This window comes from Tenrec ecaudatus, chromosome 4 (assembly GCF_050624435.1).
Source record: "Tenrec ecaudatus isolate mTenEca1 chromosome 4, mTenEca1.hap1, whole genome shotgun sequence".
Lineage (NCBI taxonomy): Eukaryota > Metazoa > Chordata > Mammalia > Afrosoricida > Tenrecidae > Tenrec > Tenrec ecaudatus.
Window position 1 is genome coordinate 191,898,990 of NC_134533.1, and position 17,365 is coordinate 191,916,354.

General features: G+C 38.4%; 1 protein-coding gene across 1 annotated transcript in view; it reads right to left on the reverse strand.

Annotated features, from left to right (window-relative positions):
* Positions 1-17,365, reverse strand: part of KCNH8 (potassium voltage-gated channel subfamily H member 8) — a 422,222-nt gene that overhangs the window by 190,042 nt on the left and 214,815 nt on the right. Inside the window, exons 4-5 of the mRNA XM_075548953.1 lie at positions 7,323-7,450; positions 2,450-2,690 (exon numbers count right to left, since the gene is read on the reverse strand). Of these exons, the coding sequence (XP_075405068.1) occupies positions 2,450-2,690; positions 7,323-7,450 (369 nt within the window). The remainder of the gene's footprint in view (positions 1-2,449; positions 2,691-7,322; positions 7,451-17,365) is intronic.

Below are 17,365 nucleotides of genomic sequence, written 5' to 3' on the forward strand. Positions count from 1 at the left end.
CTTGAGCACTTTGTTCAAGGTCATAGGAAGTCTTTTTAGGTGGGTGAGGGTGGGAAGGAGTCAAAGGAGTCAAAGGATGACCAAGTAAAGGGATAGAAGACAACAAGAGATTGACACGCATACAATCAATGTGCCTAAGATTTCACTTTCAAATTCTTGCGCACCCTTGGTAGATGTAATTTAGCAAAGATTTGACATCACTTTATTGGTATAGGGTTGGGGTTGTTACATAATCTGTTGTCAATTTGAGGATTAAGAATGAAGGGGTGAAGTCTAGCCTGTCAATCAGGTCATAGCCAATGAGGCCTCCATGTGGGCATGGCCTTCCCCTGAGGATTCTGGGAACTCCAATATTCCTAACTGGTATTCCTCCTGGGAGGCGGGAGACACTCTCTCTATGCTCACTTCTTGGAAGACATTGCAACTGACAAGGCAGATGGAGAAAGGCTGATGGCAGCCAGAGCCTCGCAGCTGGAGAAGCCGCATGAAGATCCTTGCCAGCACTGAGATGCCTCTACTGCCACTGGATCCAAAAGACTTCCCACCCACTGGCCTGTGATCTTCCTGCATTTGGCATCTTTCAGGTGTTTCCTGAGTCTGAAGAGGACTTTATGGATTGGTAGGGGACATTTGGGTTAATCCAGGTTTTATAGACTTGTTCTAATTTGGGCTGGGATGTTTTCTCAATATTCAATTGCTCTTGTATATAAAGCTCTTTCTTATACACATTGAGTGTCTATGAATGTTTCTCTAGTCAACCCAGACTAACACAATGGTTTAAATAAAAACAAACAAAACAAAACAACTCATTTCTATCAAGTCAATTCCAATTTATAGAAAACCCTATAGAAGAGAATAGAGCTGCCACTTGGGTTTCTGAAATGGGAACTCTTTAGGGAAGTAACCGGCATGCCACCAGGGGTTCTTTTTAATAAAGAGTACAACAAACAACTCACTGCCAGTGAGTCTATTCGGACTCATAGACACCCTACAGTACAGGCTTCAGAGACCATAACTCCTTCCTGGAATTAAAGCTTCACTTTCTCCCGCAGAGAGGCTGGTGTTTTCAAACTGCCAACCTTGTGGTTAGTAGCGCAATGCATAACCACTACACTACCAGCACTCCTTAAGAGCTGTGGATAAATAAATTTCCTAGTTTGTTTCTGAGCAAGGTACCAAAGTAGACAACGTTGCCATCTAGTGGCCAAAATATACCACACGCCCCACTTCAGGGGTAGGGGCAGAAGAACTAGAACCTCGAGTTCCCTGCCATTGAACCAATTCCAACTCACAGCAACCCTGCAGGTCAGGGTAGACCTGCTGCTGTGGGTTTCTGATACTGTCACTCTTTATGGGAATTGAAAGTCTTGTTGTTCTCTCAAGTAGCAGATGGTGGTTTTGAACTGGTGGCCTTTCGATTCGCAGCCCGACACATAACCACTACACCACCAGACTCTGAAAGTGTGTTTCTTGGAATAGCCAACCTCAATAATAATGTTAAAGCCACACCAAAACTCACAGATACCCGCCGAGCTAACAGAAGCTGACATTCTATTAGAGAGGCCACACTCTCCCCCAAAACTTTATATGTTTTCTGGGGAAAAAGTACCCCGACATGTAAAACATTCACTATAGAATTGATCTGCTCTGTGTATTCATTTCATTTTCTTTGAACTTTTTAGAACCACTTCTCATACTCTTGTCTAAATGCCTGAAATGCTTTCCAAATGATATGACTTCTTTCTTATACGAATGTGACCCTCCATGAACACGGCCAGGTGACGATGCAAGCGTCGATTTGCTAATGAGGGTCAAGAACGTGACAAGTAGTCCACCTGAACCTTAGAAGGAGAGGCAGAATTCTAGAACGTGCAAGCGAGAGTTAGCCTTGGGGTGAACAAGCAACGATTTACAAAAGCAGAAAACAGGAAAGGGCGTGTTAGAGTGAAGCAACTTCAATGAAAGTTGTCAATAGTCTGGAGATGAAAACTCTCCTGAAAAACTCCCACTGGGGACTCCTCTTTGAGCAAAATGAGAGATTTCTCTCGAGTTTGCAGCAAGACCACCTGTAGCAACCACCGCCAGTGTCTTCAGAACCATGCCTGGGACTGTTGGGGGATTCACGCTAAGATCCACTCTGACCCTACAGAGTTTAGAATATCTAAGAACACAAACAAAACACCCCCAAAGCCTTTTCCGGCCATTTTGGATGAAGTGGGTGTCCAAAGGGTGTCTGGATTTGTCTGGATTTGCTTGAATAAAGGAACAGTGCACCGGCTGAAAGAAGGTACATTTCTGAAACCCAAAGACATGCTTCTCCAAGATTTGCATCAGGAGCTGAGTCAGGCGCATGCAAATGGATTTCAGTTCAAATTTGTGTCAGGAAAAGTCGGAACCCCACTTCCTTCCCGTAGGCAAATCCGCCAGGAAAGCAGCCGCGGGTGCTTACCTATAATAAAGAGAATCTCCACCGCGATGTCACTGACAGTGGTGCTCCGGGTCGTGGACAGGTCGTCGTTGTCAATAAAGCAGACGTTGTAAGGGACGGTCACGGCAACATAAAACGTCGCCAACAAAATAAGCCAGTCCCAGCCGGCTTTAAAAGTGCTAAAATGCAGAAGGATGAATTTGGACTTTTTTGCATCAGAGACTTTATACTCTGGGAAGGCTGGTTTGTCCACAAAAACATTCTGTAAATAAAGACAGGAAGGAGAAGCACAACATGAGAGAGGATTCTGCTCCCAGTCTGAAACACACACTGTGTGCAGAGAGCATTCGTGGAAACAACAGCAATACATCTTACACGTGACTTCTACAAGCGGGGGATGTAAACATGAAGCTGTATTATAGAGGTCTTTGCTATAGCGGCAGCTTCCTCCTATAAAACATGAACGCAAGTTGGTGCGGCTTGAATACTTCGTTTGTTAAAAAGAATAAAATGACCATCCCCTAAATTGTCATCTAAGAACATTCACACTGGCTTTTATAACCCCACATGCATTATAAACTCAAGGTCACTTAAAAGACATGTGTATTCTTATTGTAATGGCAATATCTTGTACGCCAATTCTTTGCAGATGCCAATCTTTATATATATATATATATATATCTTTGTCCTGAATTTCTTCTCATCTAGCCATGGAAGATTTCTATTATTCTCTCTAGAAAGAATATACATTTATTATTAACATACAATGGCAAGCAGCTGTTAATTTTCTTTCCAAAAATAACCAGGCTGTGTAATTGCATGACATCTATATAGTTGGCATGGTGGTTGTTGGTGAAGCTTTAATTTTGGGAACTCTAACCTCATAGCCCTATTGACAAGAATTTTTTCTGACAAAGGCCAGCCGGCGTTCGGATGGCGAGGTGAGAAAGAGGTAACTAAGGGTTGGTGTGGAAGGAGAAGAACAATATTCACTGTGGAGCTGATTAAATGCAAAAGAATAATGGGAGTTTTTGATAACTTCAAAAACATTTCACTTGAAGTGCCTGTGACCAGATACTTGCAGACCTTGCGTTGACCTCAATTAATGAGAAATACGTGATAGGTCACGGGAAACTAAATGTGGAAATTAAGCTGAATTAACTAACAGTTAACGAATTCTGGAGCACCTGGGTTGCTTGCTTCTCTGAGCTCTGGGGACAAGGCCCGAGGACTGTGGTGTGTTCACTGAATCCTGCCTGAAGCGTCTGAGGTTCAGAAGAGAGTCAGAAAATCAGGAAACAACTTTTCAGTGACTCTCGTTGCCCATGTAGTTCTACTACCTTCGTTTCCACCCACCCTCTGTCTGGCTTCTGTGTGTGGTAGGTATTCCCAACACTTGTTTCTACTTCCCTTTAATGTTCTTACGCAATCAACGCAGACACCCCATGACCCCAGTATTTCAGAATGAAGTATCAGCTCATGATTCCTAGATGGTCTTTTGGAGCCCATGTACCAGTGTTTCTGATGTCCATTCGATTCCCTGATGCCTGATCTATCTACCCTCTTTGCCCGATTCTCTGGTTTCTAGGGGCGCCTGTCAACCCAAAGTGGACTTTGGCATGGAAATTAGAAGAAAATAAAGTGCTTCTACTGGGCTTCTTTTGTAAGCTTGGATCTAAGTATTCATTCCCCTTCAGTTGAAAAGCACTTCCAGTTATAATACCAAACAATGGCATCTAATACCATTCTTTTTCAAGTACTTACAATAAGACAGTATTAGAAGCAATGGAGAGTATGCAATCTTTAATCCAAAATAAGTGTTTTCCTGTAATTCTACAGATATGAAATGTTGCCTTGTTTATATGCGGGGGAGCTCGCTCTTGGAATGAGGATTGAGAAAACTCAAGCAGTGCATTCTTTTGATTATAAATGAATGATTTCATGCGACCTTAGTGAAGTGACTGGAAAGCGCAGCCACACATTAGTTATGCCTACACGTCAGAAAACAAGTCACACTATTCTATTCTTACAGATGACCTACACAATCTTATTTAAAATATTAAAAAATAATGAGAACTCACTATAACTTGGATTGGACTTAAAATGTTTTTGTACTAAAATTCTGCATATAACGAGACTATTACAAAGATGAGACACTCTTTGTAAACTTCTATTAAAAATATTGAATTAAAAACATTTATTATATTGGAAAGTGTACTTAACATTAGCAGGAAAGGGAGAGAAGACAATATTTATAACCCTAAAATGACTCAGTTTGTCTAAGAAATATATAATTAGCTAGATTTAATTGGATTTTATGAACACATACTTAGTCTAGATTTAGTTTCACACACACACACACACACACACACACACACACACACACACATGGGGCTTCAAAAAGTTTGTAGAAAAATTCCATCATCTTTTAATTGCATTGCTCCACAAACTTCTTGAAGCCCCCTGGTATATAATTTCAGTTTTAGATATTAAACACAAAGGATATTTCTTTATGCCAATGGTACTTTAGTTTTATAATTTTTACCTTATAAATTATTGAAATACAACAGTCAAAGCCAAACCTAACTAAAGCAAACTGTTTATTTTTTAAATGATCTTTCTAGCATTCCCTGGAAACTACTGTCTGAATGAGAAAAGACATGAGAAACTAACCCTAGACTCGCTGTATCAGGCAGTGAGCGCGCAGTGTGCACCTTTGAGGACCGCTAGTGCTGTGCCCTGCTCACGACCTTCAGTATTTACAGCACCGGGCCTTGTGAGCTCCAAAGTTGCAGCGCTCTGAAACACAGGTCATCTGCTATTCTCAGTCTACACATGGAGCAGGGCATCATGAAACGTTTTTTTCCAGGAAGTAATAGGGAAAGCGATAGCCAGAACTAAAAGGCATCAAGCCCTGATCCTTAAACCATGCCCCCAGTTCCCCATGATTCCAATTGTCTGTGAGTGTCATATGGTCTGTTCCACAAAAAAGTGCAGAGAGCAGCAAGCAGCCCCCACAGCAGAGTGCCTTTGGATGAAAAGACAGGTCTGAGTGTTAGACTGGGTGTTTCTACCTACAAGACTTCTAATAGGCCGGGGTTTGTGATGCTATTGTTATTTTTTCCAGTCATTAAAATGGGTCTAATAAAAATAATACCTTCTATTGAATTGGTAGGAGAATCATATAATCAGACTTAAGTGAAAGGAAAGTGTTAATAATAATGGCTAAAATATTAAAAATGTCTTTTGTATGTGTACACCTGAATGCTATTCTAGCTTAAATTCTGCTAAGATGGACTGTTTGTCCATTAAACTAGCCGGGTCATTTCCTTATCTACTTTCTGTCTTCCTGTAATGTCTCTTTTAGCCAGGTGACTGTGTTCCCCTTGAAAAACTGAAGGGCTAGTCCTGATTCCACACTTGGCTTTCAGATATAGGGCATTACCCGCAAAGTCAGTTTATCATGCTGATTAGACATTTTTAATTACTGTGCATCATTTTGATATTCCACCCTGATGTTTGTACTTCTTAAATGAATGGCAATTACAGCAAATTAGCTAAGCAGTAGGAGTTACATTTTTCAAATCTGATTTTTAAGTCCTGTTTTGTGCTTTGTTGAAACCGAAGGGGGGAAATAGCAGGTTGAGAAAATGCATTGTAAAGCCCGCTAACATTTGCGATGTTTAAGTGCATCTTGATGAAAGGGTGGAAGATAACGTCTGCTTTCAGCATTATGGAATCTTCGGCTAATATTTGTTTAGGTGGTTTGCTGGTTGGCTGGCTTAGACTCGAGCTCAGACGTGATTGCTTTTGTTTTGTCTGAGGACTTGTTTACTGTCACCAAAGCTGACAGTAACCGGAGGGAGGTGTAAAGAGGAACCAGCTCCCTGGACCAACGGGCTGTGCAATGTTTCAAGCCAATCTCTGAGCACGCAGGAATTTTAGGGCATGAAGGCCAAGGTAACCTTAGAAAATCTTTATCTAAAATAAGGACCCCAAAAGCCCTCAAACAGTGTGGAACTTCACATTGGGACATGGAGACCATTATATGGATGACTAATAGGTCTAGAGAACAAACTGAGCAAGACACCTTGTTCTGGTTCCCAGAAAGGAATTGCATTGAAACAGAACCAGGTGTATAAAGCCTAGAGTTCACTCCACATCCGGACTCACGTATCTTTGTTCAACGCAATCAAGAAAACCAAGAGTTTGTGTATTGGTTGCATGGTCCTATTTGATCAAAGTATACGTATGCCCGGCATTCCAGAAGTTTCTCTGTAACAAGTTAGATGCTAAAGAAACCATTGCTATGGCTAATTCTAAGAACTTCTGGATCACCTGCTGGAATCGATCAAGTGTGAATTTTTTCACAAAACTGCATGATGGAAAGGAAGTTCAAATGCAACATTTCTGTAAAATGTCCCGCTGTGTTCTGTATAAAGTGCTAATTTCAAAGGGGAGTCCTGGCTTTGATTTATTCATAGTCCCCATAGGGACAAAAAGTGATGAAGAGGGCAAAATCAAAGGTCCCGAAATTCAATCTGAGAAATGTTCACCAACAAACTATCTCTATGTAACATGGCTTGCTGCAGCATCTGGTCTCATAAAATGTTGCCAGTCTGTCTCCATTTGTACCATCCCTGGCACCACATTGAACTTCACTGCAATACTATTTGAATCTCTGCGCTGTGGTAACATTATGATTAAGCATTTTTATTACAGCCATGCCTCATGATTGCTGAGCTTTTCCAGTTCATTTTTTATAGGAAAGCATAAGCTAAAGTGGAATGAAATCTTGGAAAACCAATACATGAGAAACTGGAGATTTCTTTAGCAAGTCAAATGTGGCCACCAGAAGAAACCAGAATCCACAGCACACACACATACCACCTACATTATTTATTTTCAGTTTGTTCTTTTCTCTTCTTTGCAGGTGCCCGGAGATGTGATAAAGGACTGCCCGGCTCCGTCTCCGAGCTGAGTCAAAGTGGGTCCCTGCTCTTGATCTTCCTTTGGCTTTGTCTGGGGGAAAACAAAATTCATTACATGTCAGTGAACAGCTGATTTCCACTCAATAATGCCAAGTCTTGACAGTTCCCTTCCAAGAACATACAGTATAGGCTATTCAGCATCTTAAATGTCATTAAGACATTTATAATGTGTGTACTTTTGTCATTAGATTAAATGCATTACATCTTTAGAATTAAAAGTGAAATACATGTGACCACAAAGGGTATTTCAGACCATTCAGAAAAATATTAAATACAAAGGTTTGCCTGCTCTTTCCTCTTCCAACCCATATCACTAAGTCTATTTTCAATATTTTTCTTAATGTTTTTCTAGAAAATGTTTAAGACAGAGCCTACTGTTTTAGTTCTCTAGTGCTTCTGTGAAAGAAACATGACAAATGAGACTTTAATCTACATTTTTTTTTTTTCAAGCTCAGTGTGTAAGAAGCTAGAAGTCACAATTCCGGGTGCTAGCAGTTTAGAGGAAGGTTTTTTTCTGCTGGCTCTGGAAGAAGGTCCTTGTCTCCTTTCAACAACTGAGAACAGCATTCTTTGGGGATTGTAATGTATCTTGGTGTCAATCATTCGCAAATATTCTTCTTCCTTGGTGGTTGTCAGATCTGCTTCTCTGTTTATTCTCTTTTATATTTCAATAGAGGTTGACTCCAGGTACAACCTAATCCTGCTTCATCAACATAAATACTTCTAATTGTAATTTATCAGAGAAGATAGGTTTAACAGCACATAGGATAACTGTATCAGATCACTAAAATGGACGATAATTACATATTAGAATTATGACCAAGTAAATTTGGAACATATTTTAGGGGACATAATTCAGTCCAGAACACCTGCATCCATATTTCTCTGTTCATTGTCTCTGCATGAATTTAATTTTACAATGAAGCTGTGCACAGTTTTTCTTTCTACATCAAAATAAGTTCTAAAATCATTCCATATTTGTAGACATCATTTTCCCCTGTTCTTTATAATTTCTAATAGTCTACCGTTTGAGGGTAATGACTGCTGCAGTTGTTAAAAAGCTCCAAGTAGACTCTGATTCATAGCAACCCTCCGTATAGGAGAACGCTACACTGCCTGGTCCTGAGCACTCCTCAGAATTACTGCTCGAGTCCAGTCCTGCAGCCACTGTGTCAGTCCGTCAGGTTGACGGTCTTTCTCTTTTAGTCGGATGCTTTTACCAAGCATGACGCCGCCATCTTCCTGGGAATGGTCTCACCCGGCAATATATGTGAGATGAAGTCTCACCGTCCTCCCTTCTAAGGGGGGGTTCTGGCTTTAATGTCTCTAAGACTGATTTAAATTCATTTCGTTATTTCATTGAATCACTTGTATTAACATTTAGGATTAAAAAACAAATCAACATAGATAGTCCTCAATGAAGATCCTTGAATTTATAGAGCTTTGATCCTGTGTGTCAAGATATTTTGTGGAGGGAGGTCAGATGCTTACAGACATCCTCCCTGAAGACAGTCAGTCACCAGGGAGTAGGCCCCTCCCTGCTAGTAAGGACATGGACAGCCCTGCAGTCATTGACTTGGTTCCTGTAGGTGGAGTTCACACCCTACTGAGAATGGTTCCTATGGAGATCCAGAGAACAGGTCAAAATTAAACTGCCATCCTAATTTATCCATCCATCTTGTCACATGTATACCCCCAATCCCTCCTCTTCCTATTGTGTGTAGAATATAGCCCTCTCATTGCTGTATAACCTATAGTGCAACCCCTTCCTGTGACGTAGGTCTTTACCTGTAATTAGTGGGCTTGCACACTCCCAAAGGTAATATAGGCCTGGGTTAGCAAGAGAGCTCCCTCTCACTCTCTCCGCTCCTCCCTTGACCTCTCCTTGGCTCCCTCTCCTCCCCTCTTTCCCCTTCTACTTGTCCTCCTTCCCTTCCCCCTCTCTCCAGGTGAACCACCAAGTGGGGCTGAGGTACGAAATGCTACCATGAAATGTGCCTGACTCCATTATTGCAATATCTTTTATCTCTCATGCTCTCGATGACTTTACTATAATCTTTGTATATCTCAACTGTACAATTGTGCTTAGTGAACCCGTGATTAGTGGTGGGGGCTGACCCCCCCAACTCATACCACAATATTTAGTGAATGAATTCCTAGTATAGTAGTAGATAGGGAACATTTTAAATCTTTCTATACATATTCCTGTATTCCATTAATATATATTCAAAGAATAAGTAGATGAATATACCTGACTTACCACACACAAATCAAAATATGAAATATTGAATGAGCATTGTCTAACATTTTTCTGGTTGAAAATATCATATTTTTGTTGTAATTACATTTTTATCATTATGAATGCGCATGAGCATTTCTTTAAATGCTGTCCATCTGCATTTTGTAACCTATCAATATTATTTTACCAATTTAAATTTTAAATTGGTCTTTTTCTTTTGTTAAGCCATGAAAGTATTGGGGGAAAATATGCTGGATTAAAAAAAAATTTTGAATGGAAAAGTTTTAGCTGTGTAAGACATAATGTCTAAAAGTAGCAAATACCTTCATGGCTTCATATTTAAATCAATAGTCTCTGTTTTGATAAAAAAAAAGTCGAGATCCACCTTTATTATTTTGTTTTATAAAGGTTACTGTTCACGAGAAATGTGCTGGTAGTCTAATAGTTAAGTACTTGGTGGATAGCTGAAAATCTGGGAAGTTGAACCCCACTCAAGAGCTGGTGCCAAAGACCTGAGATCTCGTTCCATCAAGATTAGTGGCAAGCAAAGCCTAGAGGGGCGGTACTGCTCTGTCACGTGGCTAACGATGATGCTGGACTCAAAGGCATCTAGCAGTAACAATTTTGTTCAAGAGCAAGTGAGAAATTAATTAAATTATACTAGGCAGCATTTAATCTTGACATTTGGCCAATGAATAAACATCCCATGTAACCGGAAATAAATTGTATCCAGATTATAATGATTGCAAACATAAAGAATTATTTAGAATTAACATTTACTTAAACTTTATCATCGGACCACTTTAGTATGAAGATTTTATGATTCCATGATTGGAGGTCAATAATTTTGTTCGGATGCTTTGTTGGGGCAGCACCATAATACATAGCAATGGCTACTATTATTATTACCCTCCATTCCTAAATGAGAAAACTGAAAGTCTAATAATAAATCCTATGGTCACACAGGTAGCAAGGAATATATCCAGTATGTGAACTCAGAATGCACTGATATCCATGTTCCTTCACGTAGCACCAAAACCTTTAATGGCTTCAGTAACTTCTCAGGATGAATGCTCTGTGCTAAGTGTAACAGAGATTAATGGACATTGTCGTTCTCACCTACTTGGGTTTAGACTCCAGGTCTTACAAGAACTTTAACACTCTCCTCCCCATTCCACACTGGAGTTCTTTTATGCCCATTGCCATTAAGTCCATTCTGACTCTCGGTGACTATGACATGGAACAAGACTGCCGGATACCATTTATTTGTTGTTGTTTTTCCCAATACAGTTTCAAAGGCTTTAATCTTTAAGGAAGTAAACTCCCACGTCTCTCTTCTGAAGAGATACTGGGTGGGTTTGAACTGCAAACCTTCTGGCTAACATGACTCTTGGGCATCCTTTCATGATCAACACAGGAAGCTTTATTCACTGGAATTGTTCTGACGCTACAAGTTTGATTTTTTTTAAAAAGTTCTCATTTTGCTTCTTATACCATATTGAAAATAAAATACTCTATATTACTATAGGCTTGAATCACTTATAAAAGATCACTAATCGCAAAGCAAACCATCAAAGAGGTCACTTCATTTTCTAACTTAAGGCTGCACAAAGCATATTTCACTGTATTGTGGAACGGTCCAATCAGCCTTCATGTGTTAAATGTTTCAGTTCCCATAGACCAACTGTAGATTGCATTTGAAAATGTATTAATCCTCAGCGAGTAATTCTAAGTATTGTATATTTTAGTTTCTAACCCAAAGATGGTCTGTTCGAGCCCACCAGCCACTCAATAAGAGAACAAGATGGTGGTTCTCGTCTGTCCTACAGGGTTGCTATGACTTGGAATCAACTTAACAGCAGTGGGTTTATAGATATATATTTATATAAGGATTTTTAAAATATAAAAAACACTTAATAAAAAAGACCAAGAATAAATTAGTATGAAAACATTAATATTGGGGCCTGATAAACATCTGAATGGAAAGTCATCAAATGCTTGAAAATTCAGGGCTTCCATTGCTCTAAATTTGAAATAAAAACAACTGTTAACAAGGTGGAGGATTTAGGAAAAGAAGAAAATTCTTGGTTGAAAATGAGAGGTGTGAAAGACTTAGTGAGGAAGGAATACAACGTCTTTAAGAATTGAATGCAGTTCAATATGGAAGGAACACTCAGAATGGGAGGAAAAAGGAAATGAGGGGATCCAGAAGGTAGGTTGAAGTCATGTATATCACCTAGGTCCTTTGAGATCACCTTAAGAAGTTTGCAATTTCAGTGGAATGAAAAAAATAGTAGAAACATCCTAAACTTCTCTAGCAAGAAAAGATGGATGGATGGATGGATGGATGGATGGATGGATGGATGGATGGATGGATGGATGGATGGACGGACGGACGGAAAAACTGATAAAGACAAAGATGGAGTTTTGAATAACAAAGTCACTATTTCTCTCTCTTTTCCATTGGAATAGTGGTGGGGAAGCTTCTACCATGTGCGGAAGCTCATCCCTCCTTCTTAAGTTGTCTTAATCATTCAGTCCAAGGCAGTTGTTCCCTGGGAAAGGGAAGGGGAGAGCGGTCAGCAAGAAGCTTCCTGTGAGGAGCCAGAAGTGGGAAGTATCCCTTTTACTCAAGCTCACTGGTCAAACTCAACCACAAAGGTGACTGGGAAATGTAGTCTTTAGCCGGGCCACCTAATACCTTCTTAAAACTCAATTGGTGCTGAAGAGAGGGTTCTATAACTCAAAGAGAAAGAGGAAAATGCTATCTGATGCATAATTAAATATTTCTGCCACATGAAGTCATAGCAAGGTTTGGCACATTCATGAGTCATGAGAAATTTTCAAAATACTACAATAACTACAGTGTGGAAACCCTAGGGAGTTGTCAGGAGATGATTCAGGAGGCCATTTTAGCTTCTCAGTCTATCCATGGGGACCGGTGTTAGCTCAGATTATGGTCATAGCAGGAGAGGTGGAGTAAAGGGGAAACACATTTAGAAAGCAAATCTGCCACGTTTTATCATTCAATTGGATATGAAATACTCTAGTAGGAGAGTTCAGAGTAAGAAGAAAAACTAGGATTTCCAATTTGCAGTAGACCAACTTTGAGACAAAAAAGTTTGGGATGGAAAAGTGCAGAGAGGAAACACTAAGGAAAAAGAATGCTTCCAGAAACAGGAGGTAGACAGTGGCTTTAGAGCTCAATTTGAGTGATTCTTACTTATACATTCAATTCTACATTTAGGTGTGATGATGAAAGGGAGTTGATGTCACTTTTGTCAGGGAGATTTTTTTTCCATTTCTATTTTTCCATAGACATTTGAGGAGAGGTCAAATGCTAGAGGTAAGGGCTCATTAGAAGAAGATGATAGCTTTAAGATAGTAAGATGTATCTGAAATATCTGTCTTGCAGGATGAGAGGTCAAGGTTGCTACCTACGTAAGCTAATGGATTTGTTGAAGAATGTGATCAACAGTGTTGAGTGTGCTAATAATACATCTGAAATGGTTCCCATTCGTCCTAGTGTGGATTTTGTCACAGTACTTCTTAGAAGTACTTCAGTACTTAGAAGTACTTCACAGTACTTCTTTCCTGGTGAAAGCCAGAGAAAATAGCTTCTTCTAGTTTTGCATCTCTGCCAAATGGATATAGTTAAAATATAGAGGTGTTCTGAGTATTTAGAGTAGATTAAAAATAGACATTAAAATGATAAACCAAAGCTAAGGTGGAAGGACAATGAAATTAGGTTAAAACAAAACAGGTAAATACATGAGATGTATAAAGATGAAAGAAGGGCTGTTCAGTAAACAGAGTGATTGAAAAAGTAGTTCGTGTTATTAAGCAATACTGAGTGATGATAATGTCCTGGGGGAAATTAAAATTATACTTATAAACCAATACAGTGAAATGTATCCAAAATACATATATGAGGGGGCATCAAAAAGTTGGAGGAAAAATTCCCACTAATTTTCTGAAGGTCCCTCGTCTCAGTAACATTTGTGTAGTCCACATAATGTTCTGGGTTTTAAGGCAGGAACTTTGTCATGTCTATCATTAGCTCCTCGATTAATTGAAAAGAAACTAAAGGTCAGAGAAATTGAGTAATTTGCCCCCAAACAGAGAGGTGGTTTCAAGTACAAGGCAGGGATGTGGGTTTTCAATGATCTTACTCTAATTCTCCAGTTCTTTCTACTATAGTGTATTAGGTTTTAAATCACCGAGCATAAGTTTCTTCTGGGATATTTTCATTATTTGTGACATCAGATTAATCTTCTTGATGTCAACATGGGCCTATCTAGTGGACAGGAATTACTTCCACTCTGCTAGACAATGCTTTCTGTGCTCCCAATGCACACCTTCCGTGTGTCCTACCCAACACAGACCGGAAACTGTTCCCTCCTTAGCGGTCCTTTGAAGCGCATTTCCGTAGTTCTTACAACTGTGATCCCCCTTCTGATTATAACATGATTCCTTTTATATTAAAGGTCTCTGTTGGTCCAGTAGTTAGGCCCATGGCTTGGTTGCTAAATCAACCTTTCAGCCACTTGATGGAGATATATGAGGCAGTCTACTTCTCTAAAGTTTATAGCTTTGGAAATCCCATGCGGTAGTTCCACTTCAGCCCACAGATTCACTATGGGCTGGAATTGACTCAAAAGCAACTGGTCTGGTTATGGTGCTTTCTATATTAAGGTATTTGTTCCTGTTTAAATATTATTGTAGAGACGTCTCACTCAAGATAGCTTTTTAAGGAAAGTCTTTAAAAAGGTACAAGACAATAAAAAAATTATGGCTTTTTATGCTCCAAATTATATATATCATTAAAAGTAAAATAGTTAGAAAGAGTGAAATAATTTAACTTGTGTCAGAAATTGATAAATCGTGATGACAAATACAGAAAGTTAAATTTGGAGTTAGACTGGAAAGAAAAAAAATTAAATGTTGCAAAATTGAAATTATTTTAAATATTACATTTAGTTCAAACTCTATCCATCTAGACATAGAAAAAATATTTCCTTTGGACTTCTCTATAACTCTTGATTTTATGAAGCAGCAACAAGGAACTTAATGACTTTTGGATATGAAAATATGTTATTTTTAAGAAACAAATAACATTATGACTATCTGATATTCCAATCCAACAGATGTATTGAAAGACATCAGGGAATCCAGGATAGATGACTCCTGCAGGACTAGTGGTGAGAGTGGCAATGCCTGCAGGGTGGAGAGAATGTGGGGTAAAAAGGGGGAACCGATTACAAGAATCTATATATAGCCTCCTCCCTGGGGGAGGGACAGCAGAGAAGAAGGTGGGGGGAGTTGACGGACAGTGTAATATGTGACAAAATAAGAATAATTTATGAATGATGAAGGGTTCATGAGGTAGGGGGCAGTGGGGAGAGGGGGAAAATGAGCAGCAGATATTACGGGCTCAAGCAGAAGGCAAATGTTTTTAGATTGATGATGGCAACAGAGATGTCTGAACGGATTGTGATAGGAATTGTATAAGCCCCAATAACATGATAAAAAAAGAAAGACATCAGATGTGTGTTATTAGGTAAAATGCAAGCATTTAAAAATATAATATATAAAAGAATTTGATATGTGAAACAAAAAATCTATTTAAACCATGTAGAACTTTTCCTCAAGTCACACAATGAAACATGATCATCTAGAAAAAGAACAACAAACAAATCCTAGTAAACTATAGGTAAATCGGAAAGAAAGTAGAAATAAATGAAACAGAAACTAAAACTTCAGAAAAGATAAGAGAATAAAACCACCAGAGAGGTTTTTTAAAAAAAATTTTAAAGAAATAAATCATGTTAAAACTAAAAAGAATAAATGTACAGACTATCTTAATTATTATTATTCTGTGAAAAATTTATTTCAGATTGTATGGGGATCACAGCCATTACTAAAATAGGCTGAGAAAACATTACAGTTTTTGAATAGACCAATAAGTGGAATGAAGTTAGAAAGAGGTGACCTCACGCACACTGTTTACCAGACCCCTCTAAAGCCTGTTTCAGGTGATGTTAGCAAAGGACAGTGTTAGCAAGCCTTAATGAAACAAATCATTTTTTTAAGCTTAAGAGTACAAGAACAAAAATCCCTGAAATGGCCTGAATTCAATCTATAAACATGGGAAGTCCTATTAACAAAATCAGATTTAGTATAATACAAAAAATAAATCCATAGAAAACGTGTCCTTATGAATACAGATCCAAGGATCCTAACTACATTAGTGAAATAAATATAGAAATGGGTTTTAAAAATATATAGACAAGGCTTATGAGGAAGTTATGACAAGAATGGTTTTATTCAGAAAATCATAAAATAGTCTAGTGGGTTTATAAAGAAAAAAGAATAAATATTGAATATATACATATATCAAATATATTCTTGGTCAAAGAACAGAAAGTACTTTGTAATAGGTAAGCAATAGAACCAAAATCAAACCACACTCACTGCTCTCAAGTCAATGCCTGCTTAGATTGACCCTATCGGACAGAGCAGAGCAGAGCAGGTCCGGGGGTTTCCAAGACTCTTTATGAGATTAGAGGAAATCTCCTTGAATTTGAACGGGAATATCCATCGAGAACCAGGATCAAGCCTATTATTTATTGGGGTGACCCCAGAAACTCTATAATTTATAAAGAGGAAAAAAATTTTCCCAAAACTAAGAGTAACAAAATCATTAGGAAAACTAGAAAATTGTAGAAAAGTGGAAACTAATGAGTGCTTGGCTGTCTTCATCATCCAAACAAAGAATCAAGATGTTTTTGATCAAGATGTTAAAAGAATCAATAAGTCATCTTTTAACTAAACAAAAGGCTGGCCAAATTAGTAACAAATGTTCACCATGAGCAACATATTCTTTAAAACAATCATCTCTGAGATCAAACTGACATCAGCAACTCTGAAGCATAGACGAATTGTTGAGCAGTAGTAAGTCAGTCGATGGTGATAAAAAAAAATGGGTAGCGATAACGAGGCTGGTGACATATGGGAGGAAGGAAACGCAATTCATTGCACTGAACACAGAGAAATTGTTGAATGCATGTATGAACTGCTGTGGATATTTTAATCTAATATTTTACTAAGTGAAAGAATTAATAAGACAACTGACGGATTCAGTTAAAACCTTTCATATCCATTGTTCTTTAAATCTTTTCTGGGGCATCTGCTGCCATTTTGTATTTAAGTATATGGTTTTTAATTTTCAACAAAGGTGCCAAAGTAATTCAGGGAGTCTCTTCAAAATATGGTGCTAAGGCAACTGTGCCTCCTGAATGAAGGAGCCACACCGAACGTGACATTGATCTCTTCACAGGAAACTCCGAGACATTAAAAACATATATTTGGTGCAATTCTTTCCATTAAAATGTTTTAAAAAATAAATCTAGAAGTAACAATCTAATATACACATTTTACTCAAATAATAAAAAAATTATTATACAAAACTTTAAAATCTAGCATATTGTGAAACAGGAAATGGATACCTTTTATAATATCATCTCTCAGAAATAATTTAGCAATTTGATTTTTTTCAAGGCTTTCTTCTGTTTTATATCAACAGTCATTTATATAAACTAATTCTGAATGTAAGCAAAGCAGTACTATGATATGAAGAAATGGAAATGGTTTATCTCCTGATGAACATGGGGATGAGCTTTTAGTTTGATATAGGGATTGTTACAT